This window comes from Tamandua tetradactyla, chromosome 2 (assembly GCF_023851605.1).
Source record: "Tamandua tetradactyla isolate mTamTet1 chromosome 2, mTamTet1.pri, whole genome shotgun sequence".
Taxonomy (NCBI): Eukaryota; Metazoa; Chordata; class Mammalia; order Pilosa; family Myrmecophagidae; genus Tamandua; species Tamandua tetradactyla.
The window spans coordinates 11,269,853-11,283,706 of record NC_135328.1 but is presented as its reverse complement, the minus strand read 5'-3'; the positions used below and the strand labels follow the sequence as shown (position 1 = coordinate 11,283,706).

Below are 13,854 nucleotides of genomic sequence, written 5' to 3'. Positions count from 1 at the left end.
TTGCTTCCTTACGTTCATCTGATTTTTTTTCATTTATTTTGTGTCTGGTTTCTGAGCTTATCTATTTCTGATTTATTTTCCTCTGTCATTGTTTCTGTTGTTTGCTTAATGTTAGGTAATAGTTTTCATTTTCTTGGGCATGTTTTTCTAGTCTGCTTTCATTGCCTGTCAGTCTTATCATTCAGGTTGTTAGTCTCCTTTTTACTTGTTTTCATGTGACGTCCAACCAAAATTTCTTTCTGCGATACATATGTAAATGCGATAAGTGTTTCCTGTTTTAAGAGGAGCTTCCAAGATAGCTTTCCTAGCATAGAGCTCTAAGGCTGCCTCCTCTTTTGTTTTCCTGTGACCTATTTTAAAATATGGGCTCTCTCTGTAGTCACTTTTTTTACACTTTTTGAGATCTGCCTTCATTGGGTCCCTGCCCCATTGGTGTTTGACCATACCCTTCCAGCCCTTCTCAACTAGGATTTTAATTTCAGCAGCCTGTCCTCAGTGCAAAGCTCTGCCTTCCTGGAAGGAAATTTTGTTGGGTGTTTCAAGAGCCTTACAGGTTTAGGCTCCTCCAGTGTTTCTGGTCTCACCATCATGCTCTTCAACATTGTTCTCAGATCCCCTTGCTGAGTTTTCCACTCCATGTGGACAGGTTTTCCTTTTGGGGCAAGTACTTCTGGATGGCTTCTGCAGCTCTCATGACTAAGCAGCCCCCTTTTCCTTCTTTCCAGGAGCTCTGACTTGGCTGATGCCCCCCCACGGTTGTTGCTGCATTTGGTGGTTTGGCCATATCTACCTGTATTCTGGGATTTGTTGAGGATACCCTGACGCCTAGTTTTGTTAAAGAGTGTATATGGGGAGTTTTCTTCTGTTATCCCAGTTGCTTGCCTGTTTTGTGAGATTTGAAAGATGACACAACTGTGATTCTGCTATCATTTTCCTTTCTCCATTAGGTTTAATTGCCTTATCAACTGATTCAAGGCCTTATGGAGGCTGCCCTGGTAGTTTGCTATAATATACTTATTTCCCCAAACTGTTAAATTTAACTAAGTAGTCTAGGATAAATTATTCCTATTTAGAATATAATTATAGTTTTGGATATTACAAACCTGTAGTAAGTTGGGGTGTTTTGTTTGTTCAAAAATTTGTGTGATATGCCACACTTCTATTCATGGCAGCATTATACCTATAAAGCTATGGAAAAGGAGGATTATTTTGCTCTTAACTTTCATCCTTGGCATGTATCAACACCTACCATGTTGTTTTTACCTTCAACTTGTATTCAAACCAAGGCTGTGCTTTGTCATTGGGTTTTCTAGATGAAGCAAAAACCTAACTTGACATAAAGAGCCAGGTGTAGTGTTTATAAATATTACATGTAAATTTTTCAATTGCTAATTTTTCCAGAAAAAAGTAGTTTGATGTCACTCTAATAGTTTTCAGTATTAAATTTATTTGTCCTAAATGCTGGTGTGTTTAAAATTGTATGTTTCCTAGAGAAGTAATGGTGGTATAACATAGACACAAGCTAGCCTGGACTCTAGTTTAAGAAAAAGTTGAATATTGCACTTACTCCTGTTGTTCAAGCCAGTGCTGGCAGAATTATTGGGACTTTAGAATGGAAGAAGTAGAATAGTTTTTTATTTCTTTTTTACTTGAATGGATTCATACTATATAAAGCCATTTGCATGTATAAATATCTTCTTAATGTGATCAGCCCTTCTCTTTGATTCTTGGATAATTGTGAGTTAAATGAGACTCAGCTGAAAAACTAGTGATTAATATTAGGATTTAAGTTACTTTTGAATAGTAGTACATAGCTTTTTTTCCCTACCTGTACTCAGGTTCACCGCACAGCAAGCCCCTATTGTGTTACATATCATTTTACTTCTGTGATGGGGCGGGATAGGGTGGGGATATGAGTGGAGAAGGGTTTACACCCTGGAACCACTACTACAATGGGATTAGTGGATAAAAGTCTTAAGTATCCTGAAAAATGAATGAGGCAGCCACTAGTGAACATATAATTCAAGATTACTGTCATGAAAGTCAGTAGTTTTGCTGTAGATGATACATTGTGTGTATATATGTGTGAATACAGAAAACATCGGAGCAGTGTGGGGCCCAGCAAGCCTGTTTCCCAGCCCCGGCGAAACATCGTAGGCTGCAGGATTCAACATGGGTGGAAAGAAGGGAATGGACCTGTTACACAGTGGAAAGGAACAGTTCTGGATCAGGTTCCTGTAAACCCTTCTTTGTATCTTATAAAATATGATGGATTTGACTGTGTTTATGGACTAGAACTTAATAAAGATGAAAGAGTTTCTGCACTTGAAGTTCTCCCTGATAGAGTTGGTAAGTTCTTTTTTATTTTTGTATTATGTGCTTTTAAAATAATTTTGAAGAAGTTGCTTTTTTTTAATCACTTTTACATTATTAATATTTTTACTGGAATAGTAGCACTCCTGGTACACATTTAAATTAGTCACCTAAAACCACAAAACCTGATCAGCAAACATAAAACTACTGTTCAGGGGTCCATGAAGAATATAAAAATTTATGAAATTGTTGCCTCAGTAAGCTTACAATATACATTTCTAAAATTTTTGCTTGCTCTTTTCTGGACTCTGATGGATAAGAATATCCATTATTAACTGAAATATCTTGTGAGTTGATTTCATCACTTTTTTGGGAGGGGGTGAGGGTGTGGTACATGGTCTGGGAATCTAACCTGGGTCTCCTGCATGAAAGACAAGCATTCTACCACTGAACCACCCATGCACCCAGATTTTAGTATCTAAAAAATCTTGTGTGTTTGTTTATTTTTGCATGGGCAGGCTCCGGGACTGTGTTGTGTTTATTTTTGAATCTTTATATAAAGTATATCTTTCATTGTATTCTATATAAATACTATTGTCTGTACTTTTGAGTTAAAATTAAAACCAGAACAAGCAATCTTTATAATTCCTTAGCATTTGCTTGCACACTATTTGTGGAAATGAAAGGCTCCATTTTTATGTATATGCTGGTATCAGTATTCCCTTGCCAAATGTTTGTTAAGGCATAAAGTGTAAGTTATATAAAAATAATTGCTTTTATTTTAAAGTCAGATTGAATACAAACAAATTAATATTAATTTATTCAGAGTATTTATTTTTAAATGTTTTATTATTACTGTGGTGCTGCTCTTGCTAAAATACTGGTTTTTGCTTTTAGAATTGCCTTTAAAAACTTATGCCACTAATTAAAAAAAAATAAAAAGGTTCAGACCTAGACACTGAGGGACAGATGTGATTTTATAAAAATTTAGTATTCATCCTAAGAAGAAATTTTGCATCAAATTGTTAAGAAACTAATCTAATCCCCCCCCTAAATTTTTCTTCAGATTATACCATTATGTTCTTAGGACATCTGCATTTCCTCCAAAATTGATTCTTTGCCACAGCAGCAAATTTATTTTATTAATCTTCTCTGCTGAGATAGCAGATGTTTAATCTTTACTCATCCTATATAAACAGTTCAGTTTCACAGAAATCCTTCTTTAAATTTGAATCTCTTATTATTATTCCCAAAGGTAACTAATGGGATAGTATTAAACCTTTTTACGTTTTCAACATTATCTCTTTTTATATTACTGGACATCTCATTCTTCCTCATGATACACATCCTGTATTTCCTGTTGGTCTTGATATCATCCATTTCTCTCATAAGAAACTAACATACTGACACCGGTTACAAAATATTATCCTAAACTTCATACTACTTATTTGTTCCAAATAGTCATCATTCATTCTCGTTCTGACCCAGAAATACAGACTCCATTCCTTTTAGGGAGGGCAGGGTTGCTAGTTCACTTGAAGCTTACATAGCTGTATGACCAGAGCTAATTAGCTCTTTTGTCATCACACAACAGAAAAATCTTTTTACTTAAAAAAAAAAAAAAAAAAAAAAGGTATTTGACTAAACATAAGCACCCTAAAATATTAAGTATCTCTGGGTGGTGGGACTAAATATTCGTTAAATGTTTTTTTTGTTGTTGTTGTTGTTGTTGTTGTTTTGGTATTTTTCAGACATCTCATTGTCCAACAGTAGACACAGATTGCTTATATAAACAGAAAAAAAATTTTTAAATATTGAAAAGCTTTTATGTAGATCAGCATATGTGCCTAATTTACTTACTATTCAGTTACTGTAATTTTAGTATTCACTATGCTTTAGCCTAAAGAATTATTTGGCCTTCATTGATTTTCCATATAGAAAGAAAACAGGCTTCCCTAATTTGCTTCCAGTAATTCATTACACTGTAGTTATAATTGTGTTTTCCTTAAGCTAAAGGTGGAGAAAAAGGAAAGTTAATTGGCCTAAATAAAACATGTGGTAGCATACAGAGTTATAGTTCCCAAAGCTCGTTCTGTTACCCATGGAGTACACTGAAGCCCTTTCAAAGAGGCTATGAAGTCAAAACTATTTGCTTAATAATATCAAGATGTAATTTGCCTTTTTTCTTTCATAAGTACCCAGTGGAATTTTCACTGTCCATGTGGAAGATCTGTATAATTCAGCAAACACAGTATTTTCCATATGAACCATTGGTGATAATCACCAAATAAGCAGTGGTGATCCAGTCATTATGCAAGACAGATGAATGGATTTTAATGTATGTGAGTTTACTGATAATGTTTTCAGATTCTTCCTTGCAACTAACCTTTAAAGAATTACCACTCATTGCATTTTAATGTAGTATCATAGAAAAATATCCAAAATTATTTGAAAGATATTAAAATAATCCTATTTTTCAATAGCGTATCTTTACGAGGCTGGATTTTTATACATCAACCTAAACCATATATAACGGATTGAATGCAGAAAGAGATATGAAAATCTAGCTCTCTTCTATTAACTAGACAATAAAGAGGTTTGAAAACATGCAAAAAAATTCCATTCTTGGTACAATTTTTTGTTAGAAAACAGTTTTTTCGTTAAAATGCATTATGTTTATATTTTTAAATAAGTACTTTCAAAATTTCTCAATTTTTTGATTGCTAAAATAGTAAATATTGATGATATAGTCCATATAAACAAATGCTCTTTGGGTTTGTCAGTAAATTTTAAAATATTTAGGACTCTTGAAATCACCACGTTTAAAAGTTGCTGGCATAAAGAAACCAGAATTTTTTCTAATTGCACAGAAGAAAACTATGTAATTTTTGATGGTTATTGCAAATTATTTAAGCAAAGAAAACCACCATATATATTTAATATATCCTTCTGATTGAAGAATTAAAATGGCATTATATTTACCAACTCCAATTTTTCTTTCTTTAGTTTTTATTTTATGTGACATCAGTAGAAATAATGAGTAAAACAGAAGTGCTAATTGTTTTTTAAAGACGGTTGTCTCTGTGGCTGTCAGGGAGTTTTCTGAAATTCAGAAATAAATAGAATAAACTAGTGGTTTTCGAAGTGTGGTCCTAGGAAGCATAAGGAGTTCACATTCTCCAGGGGTACTAAATCCAACTGGAATTGGAACCTGATAATTTGTGTTAAAGAAGCCTTCTGGCGATTCTGGTACATACTTCCTAGAGAATATTTCAGGAAGTCTTTAATAAGTTCAGTTTTCATAGTATATATTTCATGAACAATTTGTAAACTGTCAGGTTTTTGTTTTGTTTTCTAGCAACATCTCGGATTAGTGATGCACACTTAGCAGACACAATGATTGGCAAAGCAGTGGAGCATATGTTTGAGACGGAGGATGGTTCTAAAGATGAATGGAGGGGAATGGTCTTGGCCCGCGCGCCTATAATGAACACGTGGTTTTACATTACCTATGAGAAAGATCCTGTCTTATATATGTACCAGCTCTTAGATGACTATAAAGAAGGTGACCTTCGCATTATGCCTGATTCAAGTAAGTAGATATTGGCAACTTCCTATTTTTGATTATTCAACAAGAATTTAAATTTTAGAAAATACTGCTGTGTTACAGATAACCTTTTTTTTTCTGTATGGTCCGGCTCCGGGAATTGAACCCGGGTCTCTGGAATGGCAGGTGAGAATTCTGCCCACCTTAGATAACATTTTTTAATTTTAGTTATTAGGGGTATGTGATTATTCAGTTAGTCATGACAAGCATAGGTTGTGAAAAATTTTGGAATTTAAGTATATTTGAAGCTTCCTATTCACATAATTTTCCCTTTAGAATTATACATAGCAATAGGAATGTACTTTTAGCTTCTGATTCTTGATAATCAGCTATCATTAGAGGGAGCACTTTTTTTCATAAAGTAAATAATCCAAGCATAGGATCTGGTCTCTGCATTTTCAGTTCCTGAGAGAAGCCATATACTTGCGTGTTGTGAATTTCAGTTTTGTATTTATTCTTTTAAATTACTTTATTATTACTATCTATAATTTAGTAATACATGAAGGTGTGGAAACTAATAAAATAAATTTCCATGTGCTTTTCACTCAGCTTTAACAGTTATTAACCAAAAACAGAACAAACTTGTTTAGGAGAGAGAATAGAAAGGGGTGTGACCTGGGCTAATTTTATCAAGCCTGTTAAGCCTCTCCGTGGCCTTAATACACACGGAGCTCTGTGGCCCTGGACATGTGGCTCATAGACAGTCCGTAAGTTAGCAGAGTGGCAGTCATCTCTATTCTTTCTTTATTTTTTAGTTCTTCTTGCCCACAGGTCAGTTAGTTAATGAACTTATCAGTGTATTTATCTGGCCTTTCATATCTTCCTACTAAGATTTTATATATTTTTTCAGTTTGGGTATATTTGTTACAGTGGAAATTATTTAAATACAGAGAAATTAACTTATCACGACAGCATTCCTTGAAAGCATGTGCCAATCTTTATGAAGTTAGTTTTTAATATTTTTGTACAGACAAATCCAGTGAAAGCCCGTATTGTTAACCTAATAATAGAAAGTGTGAGATCATTCACACATGCCCCATCACCTTTCCTAACCACTTCTTTATCCTCTCACTCCTTTCTTTCTCCAGACTGCCAAATATTTTTGCTAGTGGTTTGGAGATTTATTTAAATCATTTCAGAACAGGTGATGGCCCTGAAGTAAAGAACTCTGAAATGGTTTCATCACTTACATTCGAACCCCAGCACTGGTGCTAACGTAGGCCTCTTGGGTTGCTCAGGGTTATTGACAAGTTAAGTGTGATCATGTATTTAGAATTCCTTTATAAATAGTTAATGTGCCATAGAAATACTGCAGTATAATGATGCTCTTTGAGGTAAGAGAATTTTTGAAGAAAAGAGATCAGCGTAGGTTTCTTCTTCACCTTCTTCTTTACCAAAGCGGATTGATTACATTGTGCTTAGATGTTTTGTTTATATTGTGTATAACTGTTAGTGCCAGAAATCAGAATCACAGGTTTCGGATTGTATCATTCAGTGAGAGAATTTGTTGTAACCAAAGCAGCAGAGGACTGTTACTATAAATACGTTCTATGGTCCATACCAGGATACTCGTGAGAGTGAGGTGGTTGCACTGCTCAGTCATGCTGGGGCAACTGATCACCCTGTCTGAAGACCATCTGCCGTGACATAGAGCCTTGAGTTATTGAGGACCTATAAGTTTTCTTAAAATAAAATTTTAACTTTAGCCCCCTAACCCACCCACCCACCTTTCCTTTTCCTTTATTTCTTTGATGTTGTTGGTTTGCTGTCAGCTTATCTGTAGTCCTAGAGTTTACACAGTGCTCGCTGTGTCATAAGTTAGAGTTTTTTCCACACTCAGTTTTTCCGGGGCCATCCTCATAGATTCACTTGTAATTGATTGGCAGGGGAGTTCAGTTGTTACCTGTTTTTAAGTTATGTTAACTTTCTTTTAAAATGAGGTTAGGAATATGTTATGGAAGGCAGTGTAGTCAAGGAGGATATATATAGCACATTCTCAATAATCCCTGTAAGAATTCTGGTGCTTTGAAATTCTGTTTTACAACTACTCAAACTTGTTTTTAAGAAACTATTCGATCATTTAGATTTTGCCTTGGCCCTTGCTTTCTTTTAGTTCTTATCTGCTTCTCTGGTTCTGACAGCTATAGTTAAATATGAGAGAGGGAGACTTCTGTTTTCAAAATCATTAACCTGTCTAGATCAGAGGTTAAATAAAATTTTACTGTAAACCTGTTCATTTGTGTTTTGTTCATTGCTGCTTTCATGCTAGATGGTGGAGTTGAATGGTAGGTACAGAGATCATATTTCCCTGAAGCCTAAATATTTACTCTCTGGCCTTTTAAGAGAAAAAAAAAATATTTACTCTCTGCTCTAGATAAAAAAGGGTGTATGTACATATATATATTATAAAAACAGATAAAAGATAAAAAAAAGTGTGTCTATATATATATTATTATTAAAATAGATGTTAGTTTTTCTACAAATTGACTTCAGGTTTTTATTTGTTTGTTTTCCTTTAAATACAGATGATTCTCCTCCAGCAGAAAGGGAACCAGGAGAAGTTGTGGACAGCCTGGTAGGCAAACAAGTGGAATATGCCAAAGAAGATGGCTCGAAAAGGACTGGCATGGTCATTCATCAAGTAGAAGCCAAACCATCTGTCTATTTCATCAAGTTTGATGATGATTTCCATATTTATGTCTACGATTTGGTGAAAACATCCTAGATGTCATCATAAACTTTGCCAAATTTGTGGAACTATTAAATGTATAATTTGTAGACATAAAGACTTGATTGCTTTCCAGTTTAATGAAAGCTTAAATGTCCCTGCGAACCCACAATCTCTGCCAGCAAAACTGTTTTTGTTCTGAATAGTACATATATATGTGAACACAAAGCATTTTGTTTAAGGAACCCCTTCCTCTTAAAAGAAGCCTGTCTGTTTGAAGGGGAGTTACAGACATCGTTTGGTAAAAGTTAAGCTAATATCATAGTCATCTGAAACTATAATAGATCTTAACCATTTTCCCCTTCACCTTAACACTCTTATTCTGCTGCCACAATGCAAGCATAGTTTGGTATTTTTGTTACTGCCTTTTTGAGATATGTATCTGTTTTACCTGTCTGTATGTCTTTAAGTGTATACATATGTGCTGTATGTGTGTACACATACACTATTGGCAGTTCTTTCTTTGTGGATGGGGGTAGGGGTTGAATAATTTTCTCCAATTGTGCTTGACCCAAGTCAGTCATATATTTACTATATTATATTCTTTATTTTAATTAAATTTGGGCACAGGAAACATGTAGGAATGTTGAACCTGTTTTGAAAGTTGGAAGTTCAGTGCACCTTTAAAATCTGGAGTTGTCTCTTTAAACTATAAGTAAAAAAATATGAAACGGTTGTGAATAATTAATGACCCACATTAGCAGTTGTACATACGGTTAGAAATCTGGTTAAAAGGCTGCCTTTAATTCTAAGCATTGTCAATTTTTGTTTGTTTACATTTTAAAACATAAATACTTTTTAGCAAAACCCAGGTACTTGGTCCACAACATATAATGCAGGTGTATTTTGGTTGGCACATTTGGTCAGATATTTGTACAAATTAATAACCTGGATATTAGTTCATGAATTTAAAAGGCAATAGTGCATCAGTGATTTGTGTGTATGTGTTTTAAGTTCCTAGAAGAACACAATGCTTTTATATTAGAAAAGTAAGTTTTAAGAATGGCATTGTTGCCTTCTAACAAGTTCTCTGGGATTCTTTTATTTTATTTTTTTTATTATTATTGATAAATGATTATGGTCAGAAGGCTTTTTACCCCTGCTTTTCCCCACAAAGAATGTCTAGACAAATAACAGCTTAAATCTCTTAAAGTCTTTCTGTGGTGTTGTATGTTCTTGCTTAAAGTATGCTGTTAATGTGAATTCCATTCAGTGGACTCTAGGATTTTGCATGTCAGTGGTATATCACCATATAAGGTTCAGTCATCCGTGTTAGCTTGTGGGTGTAAATAATAGCATCCCTTAGCCACAGAATCCTTTCATGGTTTATTCCTGCAAGGTAGTTTTAAACCAAAATAGAACTGCAAAAGTGGTTGGTTTAGCAGCAAAATCTCCATGTATCACTTTGTTTGGGATGAACCTTGGCGGTTTGAAAGCAAGGAGAAAGGTATTATGTGAAACCTATGAGGCCTGAAATTGGATCTTGTGTGTTTAGTGAGTGGGCAGAAGGCTAGGCATACATGCTGTGGGTCAACATCAGGGGTTTTCCATCAGAGGTCTGTGTGATTTCTTTGCTGTGACTGGTCTTGAAGTTAGAGATTGAGAAGTTCAAAGGCCTTCCCCCAACATGTTTTGCTTGATTCCCATTTAAGCCTTAAGGTTTGTGCCTCATCATGCTGTTGGATGGTAACAACTACTCATGATGTAAATATCTCAGTTCTCTGTCCATGACTATGGTTGTATTGCGCCCAGTTTTTCACCTCAGACGACCAAAGGCAAGCTGCTCAATGCAGTGTGAAAGCACTGAGTACCCAAGTCATAAATGTTTCTTGTGTGTTGGAACAAGTTTCATCTTATAGATCTGTTGTGTTTTCTACTGACTCTCAAGAGTCCTGCATGTAAATCCCAAGGCTGAGCCTGACTGCTTGAGCCCGTGCTCAGTTTGTGGCACAAGGGTGAGTAGGTGTGTTCAGTACACACAAAATATATGCATAACATGGTACCGTGAATTTGGGGCTGAAAAATAAAGTTCATTTTGAAGTGTCCTGACGGGTCAACCAAAACATATTTAGCATTATTTAATGACTTGCATTGTGGTTTTTCTACAAGCAACTTTAATATGCCACACGTTCTGCCCATCTACAGAATAATGTGACATGATTATTATTATTTTAATAATTCTCCCATTTATTGCTTTTAGGTCAAGGGAAGGGGAAGGGTTTTGTTTATTTGGTTCCTTTTTTCCCCCCTTTTCTTTTGGTGGCTTAGACCACATTTATTGATGCTGTGACTGTTTCTACTCCCTAGCCCATATGTTTGGGGCTTTCTTCATTTTAGGCTCCTGTTTCAGATCTGCATGCGTTGCTTGCATTTTCCTGGTTATCTGAATGTTGATTCCTTATTCTAGGAATTCAGCATTAATTTCCAAAATTATCATGGGGCTTGTGACAACACAAGACATGAATCTGTACAAAATTTATTGGCCTTTCTCATTTACCTGCTATAGTATTATTGTGTGTGTGGGTGTGTGTAGGTGTGTGTGAGTGTGAGAGAGAGCGTGAAAGAGAGAGGAGGGAGAGAGAGCTGTCGGGCTGCCATGTCAAACTTCAAAGAAAAATCTGAAAAGCAGACCATCCTTTTTTGCATGCTCTATTATAAGTAGAATGTTCAATGTAACTAACTAAAATTGCATGTTAAGGATATTTAGGTTTTTTTTTACTCTTTGCTTTTATTTGTTTTCTGTTTTCTGTATATTTGCTTACTGTGCTGTTTTAGTGGTTGTTGGATAAAAATGCACTGGTGAAGCAAATGTAGTGCCAACAGAAGGTAATTTTCCACTTGTATATGTCATGCAGCATTTGAAGGGACTGTGTATTCTTAAAAAAAATCACAGTTACTTCTAAAAACAGATTTCATTTCTATTATTGTTTTATGTGCCAAACCCCAAAGTGTGTTGGACTTGAATTTTTGAAAGCTGTAGACCCATTAGAAAACTGTTTTGATTGTCACAAATTGTAGTGCCTAAAAACATTCTGAAGCTGATTGTCTTAAAAAAATGAAAGTTCTCCAAAGACAAAACAGAAACAATTACTATGACAGAAAGTAATTATGGTTGAAATGTTTGTGGTTCCTTGGAAATGCTGCGCTTTTTGTATTTTACATCATTAGTGCAGTTTGAATGAATGTGTATAGTTCAGAGGTCTTCGTGTTCACATTTTAAAAATAGGTAAATGACCTCATCTTTAGAGCTTGAATTCATTTTTAATTTTCATTTTATTTTATACAATGTGTAGACAGTTCCCTGTTCTCTGCATTTAGAAGTATAAACAATATAAATCTGTTAATTCTGTAAGTAATTTTTATAATTATGATGTAACTCTATCCTATCTTTAAAACATTTAAAATAAACCCTTTATGTGCAACTTCTGACTGTAAATTTTGTGCTCATGAGCAAAATGTGATGTGTTAAACCTACTTTTGAAAAAAGCTTTTAAGCCAATGAATATTTTTTCCTTTTTCACCTCTCTCATTATCAGGTGTGCAGAGGAACAGAACAAGATAGAGTTTTGTATTTGTATGATAGCTTTTAACAATACTGAGAAGAAGGGGTTTGGTAATCAGTATCTCAAATATATTAGTCCAAGATACTAAGTTTATGATTTCATGTTAATGAGAATTTTTAATTTATCATAAAATTTTAAACTTAATTGTTTTAAAAAGGGTTAATTACCATAATATGTTTTAAACTTTCATTCTATTCTTCCTTTTAATGCCTATTACACTTCTATACATAATTTAAATACCAATCAGTGAGATTCTACAGTGAAAAATCTCCATTTATCAATCTAAGGATAAAGAAATGAAGGCAGTGTTAAAAACCTACATGTGTTCCATGTTTTTCCTTCCTTGGTAATTTTAGTTAGCAAGGTTATAAGAGTTTATGATGTGCTTTTTTCTTTTAATATGACTTTTTTTATTAATTTTTAAATTTTTAAAAAAATACCGAAAAACACCAAACAAATACAAACATTCTAACTTTTGATCATTCTGTTCTATATATATAATCAGTAATTCACAATATCATATGATGTGCTTTTAATTAGTTTCTTTTTTCTATTTTTTTTTTTTGTAATGGTCCTCTGTTAAGTTTGGCTAAATGAACTCACAGTTATGGATAGGTGAGGAGAGGTGGATCTCCTGTTTCCTGCTTGTATGAAAATGGTTGATATCTGGGGAGGAGATAAACTTCAGCTTTAGGAAACCTGGCTTCCAGTCTTGTACTGGTGCAGTGAGATGAACTAAGTGTAGGGTCTTCCCTGACTCCGATAGAATGCTATAGTTGCTGGGAAGGAAATGAAGAATTGGAGAGTCTCGTTCTGAGAAAACACAGGTGCTTTCATAGTCCTCTTTGCTGAAGATAATCATTGTCCATGGTGTGGAAAGTACAGCTTGGTAAATATTTTCTTAGAAAAACAACAGAGCAAGTTTAATGTAAAGGTTAGAAGTTGCTGGCTGATATTTGTAAACTAATGAATTGGATCAGCATTTTAAGTCAGCACTACTGGAAAATTGGAGAAATGGACCTTCTTTTTTATCAGTGTGGAGTTATTTTTGGGTCTTAGTTCAATTACAGCTCTGTGATGGTAAAAGCATTTGATATGTGTAAGTATTAGAAGCTGCTTAATAAATAACCATGCCAAGCATTTTACATGTACTGTATCATTTAATTCTTAACAGTCCTGTGAGGAAGGCACTGCTTTTTTTATAGATGAGGAAAAGGAGCAGAAGCAGTTTAGTACTCACCTAGGATTGTAAAAATGAGAGGTGTTGGAGCTGAAACACATACTCATGTTGCCCTTGACCTTGTGCCCGGGCGTCTCTGCTGACAGTTGAGACTTAAGTTACTTCAGCAGTGATTGGAGACCTAAGGTCTTATACTTTCTATGAATAATTTTTTAACCTTATTTCACAAGTTGATAGATAGTGAAAGTGTTCTATTTCCAAATTTCCAAATAAAAAGTTTTGCATTAATTAGTCTCTTGATGTAGGAATCTGTTTCTATATTTGTATACTAAGAATTAACCCTAAAGTTGTTTTTTCCTTGAAAAAAATGAGTTATCTTATTTAATTAGAGAAATTATGCTAAAAGAATTTAAATAGTAATTTTTCATCACAAGAACATAGATATTTTTATATTTGAGACACT

The 13,854-nt window shown here is 34.4% G+C and overlaps 1 protein-coding gene across 10 annotated transcripts in view; it reads left to right on the top strand.

Moving 5' to 3' along the window:
* SPIN1 (spindlin 1) overlaps positions 1-12,070 on the top strand; it is a 102,986-nt gene extending 90,916 nt beyond the window's left edge. For all 10 annotated transcript variants that reach the window (XM_077139573.1, XM_077139561.1, XM_077139582.1 and 7 more), the window contains 3 exons: positions 2,096-2,349; positions 5,672-5,905; positions 8,446-12,070. In XM_077139573.1, the coding sequence (XP_076995688.1) occupies positions 2,096-2,349; positions 5,672-5,905; positions 8,446-8,645 (688 nt within the window). In that variant the 3' untranslated portion in view covers positions 8,646-12,070. The remainder of the gene's footprint in view (positions 1-2,095; positions 2,350-5,671; positions 5,906-8,445) is intronic.
* The last annotated feature ends 1,784 nt before the right edge of the window (positions 12,071-13,854 follow it).